The following is a 26004-nucleotide window of genomic DNA, read 5'->3' on the forward strand; positions in this document are numbered from 1 at the left end:
GTCCATACAATGCCTGCTCTCCACAGGTCACCTCTGTCCCCTTCTCCCTCATCATCCATCCTCCCAACAGAGCAGAATGACCCCTTTCCCAGTAGGGCAGAGCCTGTTCCACAAACACCTGGGGTCCAGAATCCCTGGCTGCTAGCACATTCTCTTTTGTGGCTGACCCAGATCTTCCTTGCTGCAGCAGGCAGGGGACACTCAGGACAGCATGGAGAGAGACACCCAGGCAATCAGCACCCCAGCCAGGCCTCTTGGGTCACCAAGGCCCTTGGCATGGTCACGCAAGGAGGCTGAGCTCCCTCTGCAACCTGGCCAGCTGTGAGTTCCCGGAATGTTTGCTCAAGCTGCCATCATGAGCACATAGACTTCAAAGCAATTATGAAAGCTAGAGGAACAAGAAGCAGTGCAATCATTTGTTAGCAGCAAATTACACTAAATTATCTTAGCAAATGAGGCAAAATGTAGTTCAGTGGCTGGCAGAGACCCATGTCCATGCATCCTGCCAGCACCCCAAGACTAGGGATCATAGTCTGCAGAAACTGTTTAGGAGAGAATATTGAAGCACAAGAGGCAGGATGGGAGTCTGACGGCCTGTGAATTATGGGACTAGGTAGGTAAACCCTGGCTAGATAAAATTTGAGCCTGAGGAAGGACAAGAGGCCAGAGACCCTGCAGGAGGTGAATGGGGGCAGTGGTAGAGGAGAGAGGCTCTGCTCTGATGACTCTGGATGCGACAGGTCTGCAGCACAGTAAAGGCCCCAGGACGTCCTGGAGCAGAAGCAAATTTGAGACAGGGAGGGAAGAAAGCAGGAAGAGTGTGAAAGCTGCTTCTTGAGCCTGGCACACGCACACAGACTGAGTGCTGCCAGGAGAAGGACAGATGGCCCTCACCTCACGGAGAACATGGTGCTAGAGGGAAGGTGGGAGGGAGCCAGAACCAGCCACAGGCTGTGCACATCTGGAGGACTGGGGGTGACAAAAGAGAGAGACACAGGGAGAAAGGGGTGAGGGCCCCTCATTTCCTATACTGAACTGAAAAGGACTGAGCCATTGTCCAAGCCATCCTTCCTCACTCTACCAGAGCCTACGTACCTGGTCTGACCAAGGGATGGGACTCAGGGCTCCTGCTCTCTCCTGGGCCACACAACACAGGGAACGCTCCCCTCCCCCCGCTTCTCCAATCTAACCATGATCTTGTCCCTCAACCTTTCTTGCACCTGTATTTTCTGTGCATCCTTTAGTGAGAAAACAAACACCTCTTTGTCCTCAGCCTTTCCCCAGCATCTGAGCAGCAAATCTGATAGAACAGTAGTACTATCAGATACTGATTCAGTGATCATTTAGAAGAGCTGGCTTATCTCAGGTGCCTGGTCTCAAAGATCTCTCCTCAGGGTTGTCCTCTGAATCTTATTTTACATTAACTTGTAAGGCTGGCTAGAGCCCCTGGTGTGTGCACATGAAATATTTAGCAATGATCTCAACCAACTGCACCAGAACTTCTAGGGAGGGAGCCCAGGTACCTCTATTCTTAAAAGCCTCCTAAGTGATTCTAATGTGCAGCCAGGGTTAAAAACCACTGGATTAATGGGACCCAGAGCAGTATCACTAGGAGCATAACACTCAGGATCAAGGAGGTGAGAGACTGCTCTATTATGACCTGAAATATTACAATCCATGCCAGGGCCTCACTCTAAAAAGACAGTGATGAAACAAACATGTCCAGAGGATGGCAGTGGGGGTGGAGAAATCATATCAGCTGAGGAAGGTTGAGGGGAGGGGGCTATTTTGCTGCTCAGATGCTGGGGAAAGGCTGAGGACAAAAGCCACGGGCACTCTGTTTGCCCCATGAGACCCAGGGTTTCCAATGCTCTAACAAGCACCACCTCATTAGCGGTGAAATAATGTCATCACAATTACCTGGAGCTGGTGGAACCAAATGGCAGGTTAGGAACATCTTCAGACACAAGAGCAGATTTAACTTGCCCCGAGGCACCTACACCCAGCGAGGTGCTGATGAACCGCCTCCATCCATTATGGTCAGGTGTTCCAAGTGTAGGATGCGGGGCTCAGCACAGCCCCAGCACACGCTCAGACCACTTCATCCAGCAGGAGGCAGACACACTCCCCTCCAGGACTGGGGTGCCAGAAATGGGAAGATAGCTTCCCGGGAACGGAGGCGGTCGCTGCCACAGGCAGATGCTGAAGGGGAAAGCAGTCCAGAGTAGGTGGGAGAGGAAGAGATGGTCACAGGCCCATCCACTGCTAAGTTAGGCTCCATCCCTGACCAGCTAGGGTGGGAATTGCCAGCAGCCTTCCTGCCCCACCTAGAATCGGTTTTGCTGGTAGCCTAAATGTTCTTTGCTTGCAGGTTCTTGCTGCCACAGGGACTGGCTATAAAGGCAGCCCAGACAATTGGTAACTCTGCCAACATTTGAAATGCACAGGCCTGTGACCCCAAGTTTCCACTTAATGGGCTCCATACTGTAGAAACTCTAGCACAAGTCCACATTGTTTATATCCAAACTAGATATAAGAACTGGCAAAATATATTCCAGAACAGTAGTACCATCAGATACTATGTAACAATTTAAATAGAATGAGGAGCTCTTTGCAAGAAGCTAGACACAAAATAGAATATATTATTCTAGATACAGCTCTGGATCCCATTAATCCAGTGGTTTTTAACCCTGGCTGCACATTAGAATCACTTAGGTTTTTAAGAATAGAGGTACCTGGTGCCAATGGTTGAGATCGTTGCTAAATATTTCATGTACATGCACCAGGGGCTCTAGCCAGAAGCAGAGAACTCTGAAAGAGGAAACTATAGGATTCCACTTATATGAAGTTAAAGAACAAGCACAATGAATCTGTGGTGAAAGCAGCCAGAATAATATCTCTGGTGGGGCCATTGACTGGGGAGCATGTGTGTATGTGAGAACCTGGGGCCGCCCCTTCCCAAGCTCCAACTCCCCCTCCCACCCTGTGGGAATATGATGAAGGCCATCAGTAAGCAGACTGGGACTGACCTTGGGAGCCTGGCCAGCTCCTCCGTCAAGAAACCGCCAAAGAGAAACTGCCTGGGCTGTGAACAAGTGTAGAGAAACAGCTAGCGCTCCGATCTCCCACAGCTGTGTGCGAGCACGGGCCTGTGCTGTTTGTTGTTCCCTACCCTCTACACAACCGTGTGCTGTGAACCCTGTGCTGCAGACCACACTGCTCAGCCACCACCCGTGCGCACGTAGTAAACCCGTGTCTTTCACAGCTAGGCTTCCGAGTTATTTCTTTAAAATCCACAAGCAATACCCCCAGGTTTTCTCAGACCTTGGCTCTTTGCATAACAAAGGGGCTCTGGGGAACTTTCTGGATTCTAAACGTGTTTTATATCTTGACCTGGATGATGGTTGCATGGGTAGAGATACTTGTGTGAAAATTCATGGAGCTATACATTGAGAACTAGTGTCTTTTAAACACTAGATGTATGTTACACCTCATTTAAAAAGTAAAGAAACAGAAGAACTGACTTGGGTAAAGAAAAAAACAACGAAAGTTGCAGAATAGTATGTCTGACTTTATTTTTGTAAATGTGTAACCTGGGGAAAAGTCTGGAAGGACAGCAAACCCTTGATAGTGCTTCCCTCTGAGTAGGAGACTGGAGGTGAGGACAAGCACTTTATACATTTCTCTTTTGCTTGCATTTGGATCTGCTGCTCCCCACCTCCATCCATTCTGCTTCCTCACTTCATGTCAGCCTCCAGCTTCTCTGTGGGTTCCCTGTCCTTGGCGGCTTGGGGTTTGGCTACTGGAGGCAAACTTTGGCTCCATATCTCAGTTTAATACTTGGGCTTTGCAACAGGATATGTGGACATTGCCCCACTCAGATCAGCCATGGTCTCTGCTCATTGGCCCACAAGGATCAGCATCCCACTCAACAACTGCCTCCTGGGATGAGCACGGTCAGGGGCCTACCCCTGAGCAGACCTCTTGGAAGGCACCATTCACGCCTGTGAATAGAAGCAGAGCACTCTGAAGGAGGAAAGAGGCAGGTAGAGAAAGACAGGGTGACTCAAGGCCCCTGCCCATGCTGTTTTCACTCCCACCAGTCTCGTCCCTCGTCCCTCCTTGGAGTGGTCAGATATGCTAATTGGTCTTCACAGCCTTGGTTACAAATGGTCCTGGAGTTGAATTCCAGTCACACCTCAAGCCAGGCAAATGAACCCTTGCTCTGTCCTCTTTTTAATATGGATGTGACACCTGCAGGCTACAGCTTGACGCACTGTGAGAATTATTTCTCCATTAAAATGCAGGAGTTGGAGCTTTGCCCAGAAAGGGCAGCTAAAAATACTGCTCTCTGGGTACTTGTCACAGGGAACTTAGTGGCCACCTTCCTCAGCCCCTCCTCCCCCCCGGCAAGTCTCTTACCTGCTAGGTCACTCCTAGAAGCACTTAATACAGTGTCATCTCTAAGCCTTAACCTGCCCTGTTAGAAAGGAAAAGCACTGGTAATCATACCTGTTTTACAGATGGACAAACTGATTCAGTCAGCTTGTTCTGGGCCACAAAATCGCCTAGGGAGCAAGAGTGTGCAACCTCGACTGCAGGAGAGGAAAGATAAGCCCTACTATGTGCCCAGTACTTTATAGTTTGCAGTGTCTTCTTACCCACTGCCTGTCCAACCCTCACAACAATCCTATGAAATGAACTACTGTCATCCCATCTTATTATGGGGTTGAAGTCCAGTAATGTGAGCAAACCCGAGGTGGTAGATGGGGGAAGCAAAGGCAGAGACTCTCACGGACCTTTTGGTTCTAAACCAGTGGTGGAACTTTAAGCAAGGTGACCCTATCACTCCTGGGACCACCTACTTTATAATAAGTGCTCCAGTTAGCAAAGAATGTCACATACTTTTCAGAACAGGACTCATCCCCCTACTTAATAGGTAAGAAAATTAAGGTTCAGAAGTATGACGACTCGGTCACAGGTTAGTAGTGGAGCCAGGAACCAAATTCAAGTGTCCTGACCCTCATCCCTGGCTCCTGCTGCCGCCCCAAGGCCTGTGGAGCTCTGGGACCAACGGGCAGGCTAGCGCTGAGATCAGTGCTCCAGGGGAAAATAACACGAGCACCCTGCAAGCGCCTGCGACCTGAACCTGGTTCTCTGGACGCCTGTGTGCCTGCCATGCTCACCCCTCCTTCTCAGTCTTTGGAGGTGGAAAGTGGTGAAAACCTCAGGCCTACTTTTCATATAAGAAAAGAAGGCCCACGGAAGCGAACACCTTGCTCCAGGTCACAGGCCCACTGAGTCCAGTGTTGCTCAGTGGTTGAGTGTTGACCCATGAACCAAGAGGTCACTGGTTCCATTCCCTGTTAGGGCACATGGCCAGGTTTAGGCTCGATCCCCAGTGAAGGGCATGCAGGAGACAGTCGACCAATGTCTCTCTCTCATCAATGTTTCTATCTCTCCCTCTCCCTTTCTCTCCCAAAACCAATAATAATAATAAAATTTTATTAAAAAGAATAGCACGCAGAACTCCTTTCCTGGTACCAGCTTCTCACTGGGTCTCAGCTTCCCCAACTGCAAAATGGGGTATTAGCCGAAGCCCTAAACAAACCTGGGGTCAGAGTCTTCTTTATGGGGTGTTTTAGGAGTGAGTGGAGCCCCATACAGTAACCAAAGGGCCTTTCTACATGGCCAACTTCACTTTACCAAGAGAGAAACTGAGGCCAGGGAGGGGCGACATGGCTCCCGAGACCGAGTGCTGTAAGGATGGTGAAAGGAGGTCCAGCTGTGATGTCCAGGAAGGAATCCTTCCTGCTGAGTCCTGACCCGGCCCTATTCCATGCACTTCACAGAGAAAAAGCTTTCTACAAAGGCATTTATTTTCCCCCAAGTACCTCCCCGCCTCCCCCCAGTTTATGAAATTCCTGAGAGTCCCACATTTAAATTAGAAATCCCCATGTCTTCACTGTTGGTGAAGGGAGCTGTGTCAGTGGGAGAACATCAGAAGTTCATTCTACCAGAGGCTGGGGGCTGGCCAAAGAGAGGCCAGGAAATGTCTGCCCAGCCCCAGAATAGCACCATGGTGGGGAAAGGGAGGAGGGGCTGTACCCCTGGCCGAGGCCCCAGGCATCCTTCTTGCTGGGCTCTTGGGGTCTGTTTGGTCTTGCCTGACTGCCCACCTGCTCACTCTGAAAAGACACTTTGGGGACATCAGCTTCTCACCAGTTAGAGCGAGAGGTTCCATCCCTCTCTCCAGGTTTCTACCCACCTCCTGCCACTCTGAGTAAGAACCAGAGATGGGATGGGGTGAGGTACCTAGGTAGCTGGGGGCACAGCAGAGGGGTACAGCAGGGAGAAGGCAGGAGTCCCTCTCATGAACTGCTATTTCCTCACAGGGTTGCAGCTAAAGGGCAAGTCCTTGAGGAAGCAGGTTGTCTTCTCAGGGAGGGTTCCCCACACCTAACACAGTGCCAACCCCCATGGTGCTCAGTGAACATTACTTGAATGAATAAGCAAAAGGCAGAAAAGCAGAGGAACAGAAGCTGATCCCCAGGACCCAGTGTGACCAGCACGTGCTTCCCGCGGGGACGGTGGGCAGAGGGGGGCTCACAGGGCACAGACCAGGGCACCTTAGAAGAGACCGGCCCAGGGGGAGCCTGTACGTGTTCCAGCATGTGCACCTGTGCCTCTGCATGCCTGGGAGGGGACCTGTGTTCACTCAGTGGAGGAGGGAAAAGCCGGCGTGGGAGAAAGCAAGAGGAGACACCGCTAGACTCAAGGCGATACGAGGCTACAGTGCCCCGTCTGAGGATACGGATTACAGGCAGGTGGGAGAAAGTCTGAGAAGTGAGAGCTAGTGTATCAGGGCCACTGGAAAAACAAGGTGAGGAGTGACTATGTATCATGTCTTTGGAGAAACAAGTCAGAGGGTCAGTCTGAAAGCTGAGTGCTCTAGAGAAAAAGGCAGCCAGATGGTCCATGTAGCGTATCCATTGGAGAAACATGGTGGTGGGGTCTGTGTATTGTGTCCATAAGAAATAAGGCAGCAGGATGACTTGGGAGTCGTGTCCATTGGAGAAATGAGGCTGTAAGTGGTCTTGTATCACATCCTCCGCAGAATGAGTAGATTCGCCAAGATGGGAGCCATCTGTTGGTGGCAAGGAAGCCCGAGCCCAGGGCTCACACAGAGGCCCCAGTGCAGGCAGAGGGGGGAGCCCAAGGCAAGGGCAGCAGCTCCCTGATCCTTTGGTCAGGCTATTTCGGGTCCATCACCTAAATTTCATGATGGTTAGAAAAAAAGGGGGGGAGGAGCATTAAGTGCCTGAGTTCTACTCTTGGGAGAGTGCCAGAAGCCCAGGCACATGGTCACATTCCTCAGAGCGGGCAGTGTGTGTGGGAGTGGCCACAGAGTTCCAGCTAGCAGTCCCCAGCACTAAGCGCTGCCCCATGGCCCGGAAAGACACAAACACTGGAGCTGGGCATCAGACAGACCACCGGGGCGCCTGAGGGAGACTGCTTAGTCCTCACCAATCCCCATGGGTCCACTCAACTCAAACACTTCCCTCCCACTGGCCCCTCTGCCTGGCACACTTTTCCCTTCCCATCTCTTCTGTCCTCCAGCAGGAAACCCTTTCCAGCTTCTCTTCCCCACGCCACTATCCCTAGCAGCCATGCTGCCGGAAACCTTCCTCCCCCTTGTCTCCATGTAGAGGGCACCTCGTGGATTCATAGCCCTGGCCTCACTCTCCTCCTGCCCTGAATGGAGAGTTTAGGAGGAGGACAGGGACATATGTGACCCCACCCTTCCCTCTCCCATTCTTTGGGGTCCTGTCTGTCCCGGAAAATAGCTCTCCTCCTGTGGACTGCCCCTGTGCTTGCCCAGCAAGTCCAGAGCCTGGGACCCAGAGGAAAGCTCAATGAAGGGATGAGCATCCAGGAATTCCTAACAGGGACACCAAGGTGACTTGAAAAAACTCTAAGGCTCCATAACCTTTGGCAACCAACCTTGATTTTCTAGGTGGAAGCCACTCAGGTCTGTAATAGGCAGTTAGATAGACATGAGCAGAGCAAGGACAATAGGCCAGGTATAGAAGGTCACCAGGGTGGTGCCTAGCAAAGGACAATTGTAGGGTGGGACCTCGCCCCCAGGGTGACTTCTCCTCCCCTAGCATATGGCTGGTTATGGAGTTTGGATCCCGTAACCTTTCCTCCCTAGAGATAACATCTAGGCCTCAGTTGGATTTCAGTTCCAGGCCCAGATAAGCAACAAAACCAGCTATGGCTGACCTCAGGACCAGCTGCATTGGATAATGACCCCCTGCCCTGACCACCACCAGCCAATCAGTGGAGACCTAGACCCTGAAAGGACACCTGGAAAGCTGCTGAATACTCTATTGAGATTTTCCCCTGGGACCCCCCTAAACTCTCCACCCTTAAAACCCTTAGGATGGAGGACCCAGTGCGCTCTCCCTTCTGAGAACATGCCCTTGCCTTTCTCTCCCTCTCCCCCTCGTTTTCTCCCCTCCCTCTCCCCTTTCCTTCTCCCTCCCCGTCCCCCTCCCAGCGCCAGGCACTTTACCATTTGCTGCCTCACTCCCAAGCTCCAAGGGCCCTTCCTTTACCTCTATAACTTGTTTATTAAGTGCATTTCTTTTAGAATTACTTTTTTACCTCTATGATTTACTAAATAAATGTTCTCTTACAGCTGGGTCTTGGCTCTGAATTCTCTCCTAGCCAGAACCCAAGTACCGAGGTTGCTGGACCCAGGTTTGGTCTGACCCCACGCTTCAGAGGGCAGAGTAACCAAGGTCCCAGCAGCTCTACTAGGGGGTGCGAAGGGAGTGGAGGCTGCTCTTCTGGGGAGCAGGTCACTAGCAAGGGGTGTAATCACTCCCCCATGACCCTCCGTGCCTCCTACACACAAGTGCACAGACACACACAATCTCAAGTGCCACGTGTCATTACCTTCTTTGTTTTCAGAGTGTTTTAGAGGCCTCAGGACTGCAAAAAAGGAAGAAGCACATAGTTAGGAGGAACTGTGGAAAGTTGTGTTGTAGAGGATGGTGTGGAGAGATAGAAGGACTGGGAGGAGGAGGCACCAAGAAAGGGGGCCTAGGCTGCTGTCCCAAGTCCCAGCTCCACTCTGTGGCTTATCACTCCCATCTCTAGGCCTCAGTTTTCTGCATCAGTCGAATGAGAACAACTGCCTGCCCTCCAGTGAGATAGAGATGTGGTATCTACTCCACAAACACAGTGAAATAAGGAGCAAGAGAGGCTGCGGATGTCCCCGGAAGTCCCCAGGACCATGTGGAACAGACACTGACCAAATCTCTAAGCCACCAGCTCCTGCTCTCATTTCTTTCAACTCCATCTGCCTCTGAGCATGAAAAAAGGAGGCCTGATCCCAGAGCCATCTCCACACCCGGACACCAAAGGCAGATAATTAATTGGCATAATTTATAGCAGTCCCAGGTGTCCATTTCTTGCCCTTCGTTCTGTGGGTGTGGGGAGGGAACTGGTGTCAACTAGCATCATCCCAGATGGCTCAGCAGGAACCTGCCTTTCCCAGCCTAGGAGCCAGAAGGGAAGGCAATGAGGGCACCATGACCACAGGACACCAGCACGTTGGCACCCACCCCCCGCTGGGCTCCCAGCTTGTGTCCCCACAGCACCAGGACCTTTGTAAACCTCTTTCCTATCCTGTCACTTCAGAGAGCTCCAAAACCAGCTTCTGGTGCCATCAGGGCAAGGGCAGGATGACATTTACAGATGGGAAACGGAAGCCCAAAGAAGCAAAGTTACCAGAGTTACTTAACCTGTATCCAGAATGGGACTATCTTACACTATCTGCCTAGTAACAGGACTCCAAGGTATTGAGCACTTCCTAGGTACCACGTAAGATAGTACGCCATTTATAGACATTACCTCATCTAATCAAACCCACACACTCAATGAAAGGAGGCAGTTCTTATGAGAAAACTGAGACTCAAAGATGAGGAGGTCAAGGCCCAGAGAAGCAAAGCTCAAGGCCACTTAGCTTATATGAGCAGGAGCTGGAACTGAAACTCAGGCTGCTCTATCTCCCTCCCCTAGGAATCCACCAGACTCCACAGTGCAGGGTCCCTAAGGGTGGGACTGGCTGGCAGATGGGTAAAGGTAGGCAGGTGAGGTGAAGCAGCACCTGGGAAGGAATCAGGGGAGAGCCACCTCCAAGCCTAATGCTGAGCAGAGACCAGACTCACATGGGTGGTGAGGCCTCAGTTCACAGGACACACTTCATTCAACCTCAAGCAAATATGGCTCCTCCAGGTCCTGAAGACCTCTCCCCTGTCCCTGTGTCCTTTCCTCAGCCAATAAGACCAGCTACAAGCTTAGACTTACCAGTCTTAGGTCCTTCTCCATCCCCATCCTGGTCCTCAGCTCCTGGAAGAGCAAACAAAAACTTTCTCAGCCCCATTTCCATCATTGCACTTCCCCACCTGGGGGTGCAGAAGGCAGGTAAATGGGGAACAGGCCTGACCCATAGCCAAGTGTTGGATACAGAGTCAGAACTTGAGAGCAAGTATCACAGAGCAGAGTCCTGGGGCAGGATAAAGGGTTCCCAGCCACTCATCTTGCCAAGACCAGCTACTCACCTTCACCAATCCACTGAACCCATCATCTACCCATCCATTCACCTACCAATCCAGTCAATCACCACCCTCCAACATGTATACCTACCCATCTATCGGTCCACTCATCCTTCCACCAGCCCACCCAGGCACTGCTGCACAAGCATCACCTATCTGTCAACTGACCAGCCTCTTCCCCATTCACATATTCACTGTCCTTTCTGACACCGAGTCATCTTTATCTCTCACCATTACTTTTCATGTTTACCCAAGAAAACCTCTGTTAACCTCTGTACCACCAACCAGGGTCAACTCACCCACTCATCAATGTCCACTCCCTCACCCACCACTCACCACAGTCAACTTACCTACCAAGGTCAAGCCACCCATCTCCTGAGATCAGCTCACCACCTGCCAGTCACCAAAGTCTGGTCATACCGACCCTAGCCCAGCAAATGGCAGAAGATCCAGGCTCTTCCCTCTCTGAGGCAGACACACCCTCACATAATGACCCCAAACCCATGAAACATTCACACTTATGTTAAATTTCTAAACCTGTGCTCTCACTCACAGTCACACTCGCGGGATTTATTCTCACAGACACATTCATCACCTTCTCACACTTCACCCTTACACGTCTACCACTGCTTTCAGTCACACTCATATACATATTCAACCTGCCATACTTGCACACTCACAGGTAGACTCAACTTATTCACACACACAAGACATATTCAGCCCCAAGGTCATACACACACAATCTAGCCCCACTGGCACACCTACATTCATTCTGTCAGGGGAAAGTAAAACTCATATTGATGTCACAGGCACACCAACATGCCCAAAGACATGTGCACGCACATCCACACACCCCTCTCACCTGCATTCTCCTCTTCACAGCTCTGTTTGATCTTTCTCCAGCACACGAAGGCCAGGGCCACCAGCAGTGCAACAAGACAGACAGAGAGTCCCACGGTCACCCACAGGGCCTCAGGGGGGAATGTCATGGGCTGTCCTGGGAGGGGCAGTGGGGAGAAATCATCATCTCTGGCCCCCATGGCCATGAAGTCAGAACCCTCTGGCTCCAAGGTGCATGGGGGACTCCCACCCTCTCTGGGCCCCAACACTATGCACATGCCCTTTCCCTGCTCACCCATACACCCTCCAAACCCTGACAGACCATGGCTGGTATGAACATGCTTCAACCTGGTAGGGTTGAAGAGTTTTCAGTTGATGATGCTCAAGAACTTTCTATGGCTCCCTGTGGATCTGAGAATAATGTTTCAATCATTTTTACAGGATTCAAGGACCTCGATAATCTAGCTGCCACTTAACCCTCCTCCCCCTCCTTTGTGTCTAATTCCACTATAGGAACCTCTGCTGCAGCCAAACCAATGTCCTGGCCCTTCTCTGCAGAGACAACTGGCTCCCTCCAGCCACCGTACACTGCTGTCAGTTTCCCTGACCTAAAAAGTGCTCCCAAGCTCTCCACCTACCTTAAGTCACCTCCTCAGGAGGCCTTCCCTGACTATCCCAGCCCCACCTAGCGATATTCCCCACCCTACAGATCAGGAGTCAGCAAACTAAGGCCTGTCAGTTAAATCTGGCCTGTGACCTGTGTTTGTATAGCCTGTGAGAGACTTTTTATAAAGGGTTGCCAAGAAATGGAAAGGGAAGAACAGAAGGAAGTGGGAAAGCAGCAGCAGCAAGAGATGCTATGTGGCCCATAAAGCCTAAAATATTTATTATCCAGCCCTTTACGGAAAGTGTCTTCAGATCCTGCATGTCAATGAGGATGCGCACTGAGGGCACTAGAGTGAGGAGCTTGCCATGGGCATCTCTCTGTGAAATGCTGAGGACCGTTCTGTGAACTCTCTCACCGCAGATGGAAGGAGCTGAAGTGCCCACACCTGGGTCAGGGCCAGCAGTTGTTCTGAGCATGCCATCCTCCAGCCCAGGCCCTGGATTCCTGCTGGCTCCAGGGTAGAAGCCTTGGGGACAACAAATCTAACCAAAGACAGTGCTGCCTTCCTGTGCACTCTGGAGAACACGAGCACCGGGCATTAGCAGCTGGGGGCCCAGTGGCTCCTGTAGGACACACCAGCTGTGCTGAGAGCAGAGTCCTCAGAACTCAGCCCTCAACCAGTGGAGGCCCTGGCATAGACAAGGGCATTTGAGGCAGATGCCACCTTCAGCTGTCATGGCTGGCAAAGCTGCTGGTCTGGACATAGGAAGCAGAGGGACCCATCACCTGATAAGCAGGAGAGGACAGCAGCTGATATGAGGAGTCAGGAGGGCCAGTCCATGAAACCCCTGGGGAGCCCAGGGTGGGGCTCCTGCAGCGATGACAGAGAAGAGTCAAAGAAATACCCAGGGGGAGGGAGACTCTTTCTGTGTTCATCGTAGGCTGGTGCCTAGAACACAGGTCAGACTTGCCCTCATTCAACCGGTAAAGGACAGAGCAGGGCTCAGACCTTGTCTTCTGGCTCCCTGTACAGTGCCTGCTCCACAAAGCCCACTCAGCTTTACTCACCTCCAGCAGGTGTGGGAGAGACTAGGCTGGAGGGCTGAGTTTCAATCCCAGAATGTTTTACAGGCACAAAGTGAAATACAGGCCAAAGGCTCCAAAGTAGGCCAGACCTGCTCTAATAAAAACAGGAGGCTGGGTGGTGGGGAGGAGAGAAAATTAGACTGAAAGGCTGAGTTGAATTCTGGTCCTGGTTCATCTGCTCACTGGAGGGTGCTGGAGCCAAGGTCGACAGACCCCCCAGGCATGAATTTAGAGGGGCCACGCACCCTCAAAATTTATATACAAGCTATTGCATTTATCATTTATCCAATTTTTAAAGAGGTGCCTGACCCCCAGAAGAGCCAGTGCCACTGCGCTGGTCTGTGGCCTGGGGAAAGTCCTCTCTTCTCTCAGGGCTTCAGTTTCCTCATCTCAAAGGAAAGCACTCTAAATGTTAGTTACTAAAGTTTTAAGTAAAGATCTTTGTCTTTGGTGGGGTAAACATTCTCCCTGCAATTACATTTGACTGACAAGCCCTTTTTGCACAGCGCGGCAAATATCCATTTCAGCCCAGTGTGCAAATTGCCAGGAAGCCCACAGATCCGTCAAGGTCTCTCAACTCTCACCAGTCCCTGGAGACTTCTCTTGACCACTCCAGTCAATCTCACTATCTGATAGTTTTTACTCTTTCCTACAAACACACCAGAAAATATGCTGTTCTTTAATAGGCCAATGAACATCAGAACATCCAAAAGCCTGGAGCAGTGACTTCTCCACAAAGATCACCAGCCCAGGGGGTCCCCAGGAATAGGGTGGGGTCATCTTGGGTGGGTGGGCAGAGGGAACACAGCCTTGACAGAAGGAAACACCTGAAAGAGAAGGAGGAGTGAGCCTGAATGCCTAGAAGACAAGTGAAGGCCTTGGAAGGTCCAGGTCCGCCTGTGAGAAGAGACAGGAATAAGTCAGTGAATTCTGAGGCTTGTGCAGAAACTGAGGCCCAGGTGCAGATTGGGACATGGGTGGGCTGGGGGGCTGAGTGGAAGTCATAGGAAGAAAAACAGGGCATGACCTGCTGTCCTGACCCAGATTCATGGGGAGGCCCCTGGAAAGGTCAGTTGGCTCATGGGGAGGAACTGAGGAGCCAGACTGAGATCCAAACACAGACGGAGACGGCTTCCCTTGGCCTGAGCCTGCTTCACATCTCCAGGCACAAGGGATGCCCACTAAGGTGGGCATTCAAGGAAGAGAAAGGGTGTCTGTGCTAGGACCCCCCAAACCAGAGATTGTGGCATCAACCTAGTATTTAACCACATAGGAGCAGCAGAGAGAGCCCCAGCCATTCTGACTGCTGCCTGGGTTGCGAGCGCAATTATAGAAGAGCTGACACTGATGCGTTGCTGGGGCTGACCACCTGTAGAAGCCCAGCTGTCTCTCAGGGTCTCAGAATCAAATGGCACCCATGGACGCAGCAAAGCCTTCCCATCAGCCAGAGAAGTTCCCATAAGAAAACACTTCCTCGCCAGGTGCTGGGACCATGCCTTGGAGCTGCCCCAGAACTCCCAACCACACCTCATATTCCAGGCAAGTACTTGGTTCCCTGTATAAGAAGCATAAGTGCCACCTAAGGTGCTGCTAGGATAGTAAACATTACAAATGCCTCGTACCAGTTCATTAAGGCAAGTCCTTAAGGACTTCTTGGGAGAGAATTTGAGACACCTAAAATGTATGAAAATGGTTTTTCAAGTCTTCTGAACATTCAAACCTATCTAAATTCCAGCCCAGCATCTAGAAAAGAGGGGGTGGCTCCTCCATCCTCCCTAGCAGTTCATCAGTCCCCTACCTGTGATGGTGACGGAGCCGTGAGCGTCCTGCTGCAGCACAGGGTTGCGCACCAGGCAGCTGTAGGTGCCATTAGCACCCAGCACCACTCTCAGAACACTGCGCACGTCAAACAAACCCTGCTCATTGGCCATCTGCGATGTGGTCACATTGCCCGACAAAGGCACACCCTGCCCATCCTGCCAGAACACCTCGGCCTCAGGGTAGCCCTGGTAGCTGGAGCACATGATGGTCACTATATCTCCAGGCTGCAGGTCCTTGTTGGGCTCCAAGGTCATGCTGGGCTTCGAGTAGGGGGCTTGAGGGAGGCAAAGGGTAGAGGTCAAGATAAGGCAAGGACAGAGGGGGCACAGTGGAGGGACAGGGTGCCTGGGGCTGTAACAGGGGTCAACACTGGGCAATGGGTAAGGAGCTAGGGAAGTGAGAGGGGTGACTCAGGGGGAGGGTGTCCCCTTCTGGTGCTCACCTGCCACCTGCAGACTGACCGCAGCGCTGCCAAAGTCTCGGATGCTCACGAAGCAGGTGAAGCTGCCCTCATCAGCCACACGAACACTCTGAAGCCTCAGGGACGCATTGCCCTGAGCCAGTAGGTCAGGGAAGAGGGCGGTGCGGTTGGCATAGGCGCTGCCCTGGTCCTGGCCCTGCGTGAAGCTGTGCACCAGCTGTTTGGTGTCTGTCAGCTGCCAGATGAGATTGAGCTGCTCCAGGCTGAAGCCGGGCTCTGGTGAGAAGGAGCAGCGCAGTGTAGCATCGGTGCCCAGCAGGGCCACCACAGGGTCTTCGGGGACCTGGACCTCTACCGCGCCTGAAGGCAAGGTTGGAGGAGCAGGGTAGTGAGGGGGGGTAGCAACACTCCATGCTACCACCCTGCAGCCTCCCACACCTCCTCCCCAATCAACCCCAGGCCCCGTTCCACTTTCCCATTTTCTACCCATACCCAAAAGCAGATCGAGCCTCAGGACTCCCAGACATAGAGTCTCCCTCATCTTCTGACAGAAATCATAGCAGGTTGGCCTTGGTCTGACAAGGTCCATTCTCGGGGCCAGACTTGGGCTGCCTCTGGCCCTAGCAAACCTCTCCTCCCAGCTGGGACTCATTTCCCTCCCCTTTCCTTCATCCCTGCTGAGAGGTGAACGCTTCTCCATCCTTCCAGAAGTCTCCAAGGCCCTGAGTCAGGAGATCTAGAGAGCAGAGAAGCCTGTTACCATCGCCCTCACCCCTTAGCACTACCCACACTGCTTTTTTCTTTTCTTAAATAAACATGATTAGTGGGGACCTGTATCTCCAAGGTGGGGCCTGGGGGCAGAGTCGGTGGGGCAGGGTGGTCAGGTAGGTGGAGACATGCTGGGCCTCTCAGGTCCCCTTCTCCTTCAGGGTTAATCCCAAGCCCCATCTACCTGTTCTCTGAGGCCTGAGACCTAAAGTAAGTTTACTGGCTGCAATCCTCATTCAATCAACACAAATACAGTAAGCTCCTACTATTTGCCAAGTGTAAGAGTTAGGAATGTAAGAGAATGGGACCAAAGTCACACCTATTCAGAGCTGACATTTTAATAGAAGAGAGGAACACACTAGCACACAAATCCTTAGTAGCATGTGATTAGGAATAGGAAGGAAGAAAACATGTCAATGAATTAGAAAGTACAGTGGTAGCTTTTCAAACAACTGGCAGGTACTTAACAGCTATCTATTCTGGTTTCATTTTCCCATGAGAATATCTATAATAATAAAAGTGTAATATGCTAATTAGACCAGACACCCAAACGACCTTCTGGATGTCATTCCAGACGTCCTTCTGGATGAAGCCACAGTGGCAGGGGCCAAGGCAGAGGCAGTTAGGGGCAATCAGGCAGGCAGGCAGAGTTATTAGGGGCTATCAGGCAGGCAGGCGAGCAGTTAGGGGCATCGGGCAGGCAGGCAGAGTGGTTAGAGGTGATCAGGCAGGTGAGCAGTTAGGAGCCAGTGGTCCCAGATTGCGAGAGAGATGTCCCAGATTGCGAGAGAGTGCAGGCCGGGCTGAGAGACCCCCACCCCCTGCATGAATTTCGTGCACCAGGCCTCTAGTATTATCTTTATAAATTAGAAAGGGGAGTCTAAAAAAGTATGCACTATAGTGTTATTAGTGGTTTTCTCTGGATGAGAAAGGATCACAAGTGCTTTTTTCTTTTCTTAAATAAACATGATTAACTTGCACAGAAAGAAAAAAGTGCCCATACTTTTAAATATGGTAGTGAGGCACATTCTTAGAGCTATTAAGCTGAGATTTAAAGGAAATGAAAAAGAGCCTGACACACCGGAGCCCCACTAAAGCAATCCTGTTCTGTAGGGTAATCCCCTGCATAATAGTTCTTCCACTGTACTCATAGCCAGACCTTAGCCAGTCAGCGTATGTGTCAATCCCTCCCACAGACATGCCAATAGAAATCAGGGCTCAACTACAGAGAAGGGCACACACAATCCACACAATGGACACACCTGGAGCACCTGGCTCAGGTGACCACAGAGAATGTGCCACTGGGCCCCACAGGACACCTACTACATAGACCACTCTACCAAGACCAGAAGCATAGCAGCTCTACCTAATAAATAGAAACCAACACAGGGAGCCGTCCAAAATAAGGATACAAAGAAACAATCCCAAATGAAATAACAGACCAAAACTCTAGAAAAAGAACTAAACACAATGGAGACAAGCAATCTACCAGATGCAGAATTCAAAAACACTGGTTATAAGGATGGTCAATGATCTCAGTAATGACTTCAACAAAGAAATAAGAGACATAAAAATGAAGATAGAAAACATAAAGCAGTTAGAAATGAAGAATACACTAACTGAAATGAAGAATATATTAAAGGGAATCAACAGTAGAGTAGAAGAAGCAGAGAATCAAATCAGCAATTTGGAAGATAAAGTAGCAGAAAGAAAATAGCAAAAAGAAAAAAGAATTTAAAAAATTAGGATAGTTTAAGGGACCTCTGGGACAACATCAAATGTATCAACATCCACAGCAGAGAGGTCCCAGACGGAAAAGAGAGGAAGCAATGACAGAAAAAATTCCCTAACTGGAGAAGGAATAGACATACAAGACTAGGAAGCTCAGAGTCCCAAATAAGATAAACCCAAATAGGCCGAGACCAAAGCCCATCATAATTAAAATCCCAAAGGTTAAAGACAAAGAGAAAATCTTAAGAGCAGCAAGAAAAAAAACAGAGAGTTACTTACAAGGGAGCTTCCATAAGTCTGTCAGCTGATTTCTCAACAGAAACTTTGCAGGCCTGAAGGAATTGGCACAAAATATTCAAAGTGATGAAAAACAAGAACCTAAAACCAAGATTACTCTACCCAGCAAAGCTATCACTTAGAATCAAAGGATAAAGAGCTTCCCAGACAAGAAAAGCTAACAGAGTTCATCACCACCAAACCAATATTACATGAAATATTAAAGGGCCTTCATGAAGAAAAAAAGATCAAAAGTATGAATGATAAGCCCTAGCCGGTTTTTCTCAGTGGTTAGAGCATCAGCCTGCTGACTGAAGGTCACAGATTCAATTCCAGTCAAGGGCATGTACCTTGGTTGCAGACTCCATCCCCAGTCTCCATCAGGGTGAGTACAGGAGGCAACCAATTGATGTGTCTCTCTCACATTGATGTTTCTCTCTGTTTTTCTTCTCCTCCCTTCCACTCTCTCTAAAAAATCAATGGAAAAAATATCCTTAGGAGAAGATTAACAACAAAAAGCATGAATAATAATATGGCAATAACTACGTATCTATCAACAATTACTTTAAATATAAATGTATTAAATGCTTCAATGATAAGACATAGGGTGGCTGAATAGATAAGAAAACAAGACCCTCGCCCTGGCTGGTGAGCTCAGTGGTTAGAGCATTGGCCCATGTCCCAAAGGGTTGCAGGTTCGATCCCCATTCCTGGTCAGGGCACATGTCTAGCTCACATCGATGTTTTGTTTTCTCTCTCTCCCCCTCTCTCCCTCCATCCTACCCTCTCTAAAATTCAATGGAAAAAATATCCTCAGGTGAGGATTAACACAAAAAAAGAAAGAAAAGAAAAAAAGACCCTTACATATGCTGCCTACAAGAAACTTACTTCAGATCAAAAGACACACACACATTGAAAGAAGAGATAGAAAAAGATATTTCATGAAAATGGAATTGAAATTAAAAAGCTGGGGTAGCAATACTTATACCAGACAAAATAGACGTTAAAACAAAGGCTCTAACAAAAGACAAAGAAGGACCCAGCAATTCCACTTTTGGGTATTTATCCGAAGAGATCGAAAACACTAATTCAAAAAGACATATGCACCCCTATGTTCATTGCAGCATTATTAACAACTAGGGGCCCAGTGCACAAATTAGCGCATCTTGAAAGGAACTGTGGGCCACGAGACTGCAGTGGGCATAGGGGCGGGTCTTGGCCCATCCTCTGCGCCCCCACCCGGCCCCTCCCATGGTGGATCCCGGTCCCCTGTCTGCCGGCAGCCCCGCTCCGCCGCTGCCACTCCCACACACTGAGGACGCAGAGCAACTGGGGCCAGCATCAGCAGTGGGTGCAAGCAGGGCCGGCGCTGTCAGTGTGTGCGAGCAGCGGCTGCTGCCCGGATCGCCCCTCAGGAGCATGGGGAGGTGGAGAACCCCTCAGGGGTGATCTGGGCCTGCAGCCACCACTCGCACCTGCTGATGGTGCCCAGCGATTGGGACTGGTGCTGGGCGCCAGCTGTGGGTGCGAGCGGGGCCGTCACTGGCATCAGGTGCAAGCGGCGGCTGCCGGCCCCGATTGCCCCTCAGGAGCAGGGGGAGGTGGAGAAGCCCTGACGATCAGGGCTGGCAGCCACCACTTGCACCCGCTGACGACGCCCAGTGATCGGGGCCGGCGCCGGCAGCAGGTGCGAACAGCAGCTCCAGCGCTGGCAGCAGGTGCGAGCACCGGGCAGGACCATGGCGTGTGGGAGCAAAGAATTTTCAGTAACCACCAGAGGCTTACCCCGATGACAGCAACTGGTGCCCCGCCTTGGTCTGATGCCCCTGCTCACCTGCTCCACCATCCCGCTGCGGCTGATACCTGCCATATTCCACACTCTGCTGCCTGCTGCTGTCATTCACCATGTTCTGCATGTGCCCCCTGGTGGTTAGCACACGTCATAGCGACCAATTGTTCAGTTGTTCTGTCGTTTGGTCTATTTGAATACTAGCCTTTTATTATATAGGATAGTTAAGATATGGAAGCAACCTAAGTGTCCATCAATAGATGAATGGATAAAGAAGTGGTACATACATACAATGGACTATGACTCAGCCATAAAAATGAATGAAATCTTAACATTTGTGACAACATGGATGGACCTAGAAAGTATTATTCTAAGTGAAATAACTCAGAGGGAGACAAATACCACATGATTTCACTTACATGTGGAATCTAAAAAACAAAATCAACAAACATGCAAAACACAGACTCATAGATAGAAACAGACATTTTGATGGTTGCAGACGGTGGGGGTTTGGGAGGCTGGGTGTGAAAAAGGAAGGAATAAAGAAATACAAATTGGTAATCACAAAATAGTCACGGGGATGTAAAATACATAGTAGGGAATACAGCCAATAATATTGTAATAAACTTATGGTGTTAGAAGTGTACTAGATTTATGGGGGTGATCACCTTATAAGTTATATTAATGTCTAATCACTATGTTGTACACCTGAAACTATTATGATATTGTATATCAACTGTAATTGAAAAATAAAAAATTACTCTAAAAAATAAAATTTTAAAAAAATGATAAAGAGCCTGACATACAAAGAGCCACATAGAGGCAATAGCAGGTGCAAAGGCCCTGAGTCAAGGTCCAGGTTACTATGTGATACTATCAGGAAGCTGTCGGTATGGCCACAGCATTTGGATGGGAGAGCTTTGTGGGCCTGAAAGGAATTTAGGGAAGTCATTTGGAGAGTTTTAATCGGGTATAATCTGGGTAACAATGCTTCAAATTCACTCTGGCTCTTCAGTGGTCCCTGTAAGAAGTGGTGATGGTTTAGCTTCAGAGGGTGGCAGTGGCTATGAAAAAAGGAGACAGATTCAAGGTTTATTTAGGAGGGAGGACGAACAGGGCTTGCTGATAGAGTCTAGGTGAGGGAACACAGGAGCATGGATCTCATCAGCCCAGGTCAACTCCATCCCCAAAGGCAGGGCCCAGGCATAGCCAGAGACAAACCCCCTGCTCCACCCCTGCCCTCCATCCTATGGATGTACCCTGTAGCCGCCCTACTTTATCACTTCTGTCTCCATTCCAATTCTTCTTTTAGAGTCCTGGAAAATTAGGAAAAGATCCCCAATAGCCTTTTGGGGAAGGTGTGCCCCTACCCTGACATTGCCATTCCTGGGTCATAGTTCAATTAAGTGTGTGCTTTTGGTACCAGCAAAACAGGCACACTAAAAAAGTGTGAAAATCAGTCTTAACACATAATTTACTAAATACAGTATGAAAGGTTTCTTGAATATAGAAAAATAATATTTTTGTAAGAAAATATTATAAACAACTATATGCCAACAAATTGGACAATCTGGAATGAATGGATAAATACCTAGAAGCATACAATCTTCCAAAACTGAATCAGAGAGAATCTGAATAGACAGATTACAACTAGTGAAATTAAAGTAGTAATAAAAAAAAACAAAAAAAACTCCCAACAAACAAAAGTCCCAGACTGGATGGCTTCACAGGTGACTTTTGCCAAACATTCAAAGAAGAACTAACACCTATCCTTCTCAAACTATTCCAAAATATTCGAGAAGAGGGAAAACTCTGAAGCTCATTTTATGAGGCCAGTATTATCCTAATTTCAAAACCAGATAAAGAAAGAAAATTATAGGCCAATATCTCTGATGAACATAGATGCTAAAATCATTAACAACATATTAGCAAATCAGATCCAGCAATACATTTAAAAGATCATACAACATGATCAAGTGGGATTTATTCTGGGGATGTAAGGCTGGTACAATATTCACAAATCAACAAATGTAATGCCTCACATAAACAAAATAAAAGATAAAAACCATATGATCATATAAATAGAGGCAGAAAAAGCATTTGATAAAATCCAGCACCCAGCCCTAACCGGTTTGGCTCAGTGGATAGAGCATCGGCCTGTGGACTGAAGGGTCCCCGGTTTGATTCTGGTCAAGGGCATGTACCTTGGTTGCGGGCATATCCCCAGTAGGGGGTATGCAGGAGGCAACTGATCGATGTTTCTAACTCTCTATCCCTCTCCTTTCCTCTCTGTAAAAAATCAATAAAATATATATTTTTTTAAAAATCTAGTACCCATTTATGGTAAATAAATAAATATATATATATATATATATATATATATATTCAGCAAAGCAGGAATAGCAGGACCGTACATCAACATAATAAAGGCCATATGTGAAAAACCTATAGCCAACATCATATTCAATGGGAAAAACTACAAATATTCCCCTTAAGATTGGGAAGAAGACAGAGATGTCTCCTTTCTCCATTCTTATTCAACACTAGAGGCCCGATGCACGAAATTCGTGCACGAGGTGGCGGGTCCCCTTAGCCCAGACTGCACCCTCTCCAATCCGGGACCCCTCAGGGAATGTCCAACTGCCGGTTTAGGCCCGGGATTGGGCCTAAACTGGCAGTCGGACATCCCTCTCACAATCCTGGACTGCTGGCTCCTAATCACTCACCTGCCTGCCTGCCTGGTCGCCCCTAACTGCCACCCCCGCTGCCGGCCTGGTCGTTCATAACTGCCCCCTTCCTCCCGCCCCCCTCGCCCGCCTGGTCGCCCTACGCAGCCTGCTGTTTAGTCATTAGGTCATCCCTCACTAACCCCCTTACCAGCCTGGTCGCCCCACACAGCCTGCTTGTTCAGTCATTTGGTCATCCTTTACTAACCCCTCTGCCGGCCTGGTCGTAGGCAGCCATCTTGTGAAGGCACCAGGGTTAATTTGCATATTACCTATTTATTATATAGGATTTATTATATAGGATAGTGCTGGAAGTCCTAGCCACAGTGATCAGACAAGAAGAAATAAAAGACATTCAAATTGGAAAGGAAGAAGTATAACTGTCATTATTTGCAGATGACACATTACTGTATATAGAGAACCTTAAAGATCCCACACACAAAAACTACTAAAACTAAAAAATAAATTCTGCAAAGTAGCAGGATACAAAATAAACATCCAGAAATCAGTTGCATTTTTGTACACCAATAATGAACTATCAGAAAGAGAAACTAAGAAAACAATTTCATTCAAAATTGCTCCAAAAAGAATAAAATACCTAGGAATAAATTTAACCAAGGATGTAAAAGACCTGTACTCAAAAAATTATAACACACTGAAGAACAAAATTGAAGAAGATACAAATACCAGTAAGTGGAAGCATATACCATGTTCATGGATAGGAAGAATTAACATCATTAAAAAGTCCATACTACCCAAAGCAATCTACAGATTCAATGCAATTCCTATCAAGATACCAATGGCATATTTCACAGAACTAAAACAAATATTCCAAAAACTTACATGGAACCACAAAAGACCTCAAATTGCCACAGCAATCTTGAGAAAAAAGAACAAAGTTAGAGGAATCTTGCTACCTGATATCAAACTATACAAGACCAAAGTAATCAAAACAGTATGGTATTGGCATATTGGTCAATGGAACAGAATAGAGAGCCCAGAAATAAACCCATGCCTTTAGTCAATTAATATTTTACAAAGGAGGCAAAAACATACAGTGGGGTAAAGATAGTCAATTCAATAAATGGTGTTGGGAATATTGGACAGATGTGTGCAAAAAATGAAACTAGACCACTTTCTGACACTATAACAAGAATAAACTCTAAATGGATTAAAAACTTAAATGTTAGGCTCCAAACCATAAATATCCTAGAAGAAAACATAGGCAGTAAAATCTCAGTCATTTCTTATAACAATATTTTTTTCTGATATATCTCTTCGGGCAAGGGAAACAAAAGAAAAACTAAACAAATGGGACTACATCAAACTAAAAAATTTTTGCACAGCAAAAGAAACCATCAACAAAATAAAAAGACAACCCACTGAATGGAGAATATATTTGTCCATACATCCAATAAGGGCTTAATATTCTAAATTTAGAAGGAACTTATAATAAAACTCAACACCAAAAAAAAGAAAAAATCCAATTAAGAATGGGCAAAGGACCTGAATAGACACTTCTCTAAAGAAAACATACAAATGGCTAATGGATATATGAAAGCATGCTCAACAATACTAATCATCAGAGAAGTGCAAATTAAAACCACAATGAGATATCATCTCTGCACCTGTCATGTGGAGAAAAGGAAATGTAGATTGGTGCAGCCACTATGGAAAGCAGTATGGAGTTACCTCAAAAACTTAAAAATGGACCCAGTGAGTCCACTTCTGGAAATATATCCAAAGAAACCCAAAACACTAATTCGAAAGAATATATGCACCCCTATGTTCATTGCAGCATTATTTACAATAGCCAAGATTTGGAAGCAACCCAAGTGCCCATCAGTAGATGAGTAGATAAAAAAGCTGTGGTACATCTACACAATGGAATACTATAACGCTACTAAAAAGAAGGAACTTTTACCATTTGCAACAGCATAGTATGAACTGGAGAGCATTATGCTAAGCGAAATAAGCCAGTCAGAGAACGATAAATATCACATGATCTCACTCATATGTGGGATATAATGATCAACATAATTTGATGAACAAGAATAGATTCAGAAACAAATGGTAGGGAAGGGGGGGGGGGGCGTTAGAGAGCAACCAAAGGACTTGTATGCATGCATATTAGCATAACCAATGGACACAGACACTGGGGCAGTAGGGGCCTGCCCGGGATGGGAATGGCTGGGGGAGGGAGTCAATTGGGGAAAAAGGAAACATATGTAAAACTTTAGACAATAAATAAATATTTTAAAAAACAATACTAATCATCAGAGAAGTGCAAATTAAAACCACAATGAGATATCATCTCTGCACCTGTCATGTGGAGAAAAGGGAATGTAGATTGGTGCAGCCACTATGGAAAGCAGTATGGAGTTACCTCAAAAACTTAAAAATGGACCCAGTGATTCCACTTCTGGAAATATATCCAAAGAAACCCAAAACACTAATTCGAAAGAATATATGCACCCTGTGTTCATTGCAGCATTATTTACAATAGCCAAGATTTGGAAGCAGCCCAAGTGCCCATCAGTAGATGAGTAGATAAAAAAGCTGTGGTACATTTACACAATGGAATGCTACTCAGTTGAAGAAATAAGGAAATCTTGCCTTTTTTGATAGCATGGATGGACCTGGAGAGTATTATGCTAAGTGAAATAAGTCAATCAGCGAAAGTTAAGTACCACATAATTTCACTTACATGTGAAATCTAATGAGCAAAATAAACTTAAAAAGTGGAGACAGACTCATGAATACAGAGAACATACTGACGGCTATCTGAGGGGAGGGAGTTGGAGACTGGGTGAGAAGGGTGAAAGGATTAAGGAAAGAGAAAAAGAGAAAGGCTCACAGACACAGAGAACAATAAGGTGATTGACAGAGGGAAGGGGGTTGAGGAGAAGTAGAAGAAGGGAAAGGGGGAATAAATGGTGATGGAAGGAGACTTGACTTGGGGTGGTGAACACACAATACAGTACACAGATGATGTGTTGTAGAATTGTATACCTGAAACCTGTATAATTTTATTAACCAATGTCACCCCAATAAATTCAATTTAAAGATATATAAAGAAATAAAATAGTATGGTAATGGAAAAAAAGAACATTTTATGGAAAGAAGGAGGTATCATAATCGGTGCACTGAGATCTCTCCCTGCAACCCCAGGTGCTCCAGGCCAGCTCTGCTACGGAGACCAACTGGACCAGGGTGCCCTTCTTAGAGGCATTTGGGGAATGAAAGCAGCAGTGGGCAAAGATGCCTCTTTGTGACCACTAGATGGTGCCAGACACTAAGCTTTGTCTTTG

General features: G+C 48.0%; 1 protein-coding gene across 3 annotated transcripts in view; it reads right to left on the reverse strand.

Annotated features, from left to right (window-relative positions):
• Positions 1-3571: 3571 nt before the first annotated feature.
• Positions 3572-26004, reverse strand: part of CD276 (CD276 molecule) — a 52632-nt gene continuing 30199 nt past the window's right edge. Inside the window, exons 3-9 of one of the 3 annotated variants that reach the window (XR_011473358.1) lie at positions 15425-15763; positions 14960-15256; positions 11491-11625; positions 10381-10422; positions 8965-9000; positions 4513-7272; positions 3572-4004 (exon numbers count right to left, since the gene is read on the reverse strand). Coding sequence is in view for 1 of the 3 variants with exons in the window: in XM_070430629.1 (XP_070286730.1) it covers positions 7250-7272; positions 8965-9000; positions 10381-10422; positions 11491-11625; positions 14960-15256; positions 15425-15763 (872 nt within the window). In the remaining 2 variants the exon portion in view is untranslated. Of the gene's footprint in view, positions 7273-8964; positions 9001-10380; positions 10423-11490; positions 11626-14959; positions 15257-15424; positions 15764-26004 lie in introns of all 3 variants that reach the window. The other 2 variants (XR_011473357.1, XM_070430629.1) reach the window with 2 other exon arrangements.

Source organism: Myotis yumanensis, unplaced genomic scaffold (assembly GCF_028538775.1).
Source record: "Myotis yumanensis isolate MYYU_CA2020_CCGP unplaced genomic scaffold, mMyoYum1.0.hap1 SCAF_1, whole genome shotgun sequence".
Taxonomy (NCBI): domain Eukaryota; kingdom Metazoa; phylum Chordata; class Mammalia; order Chiroptera; family Vespertilionidae; genus Myotis; species Myotis yumanensis.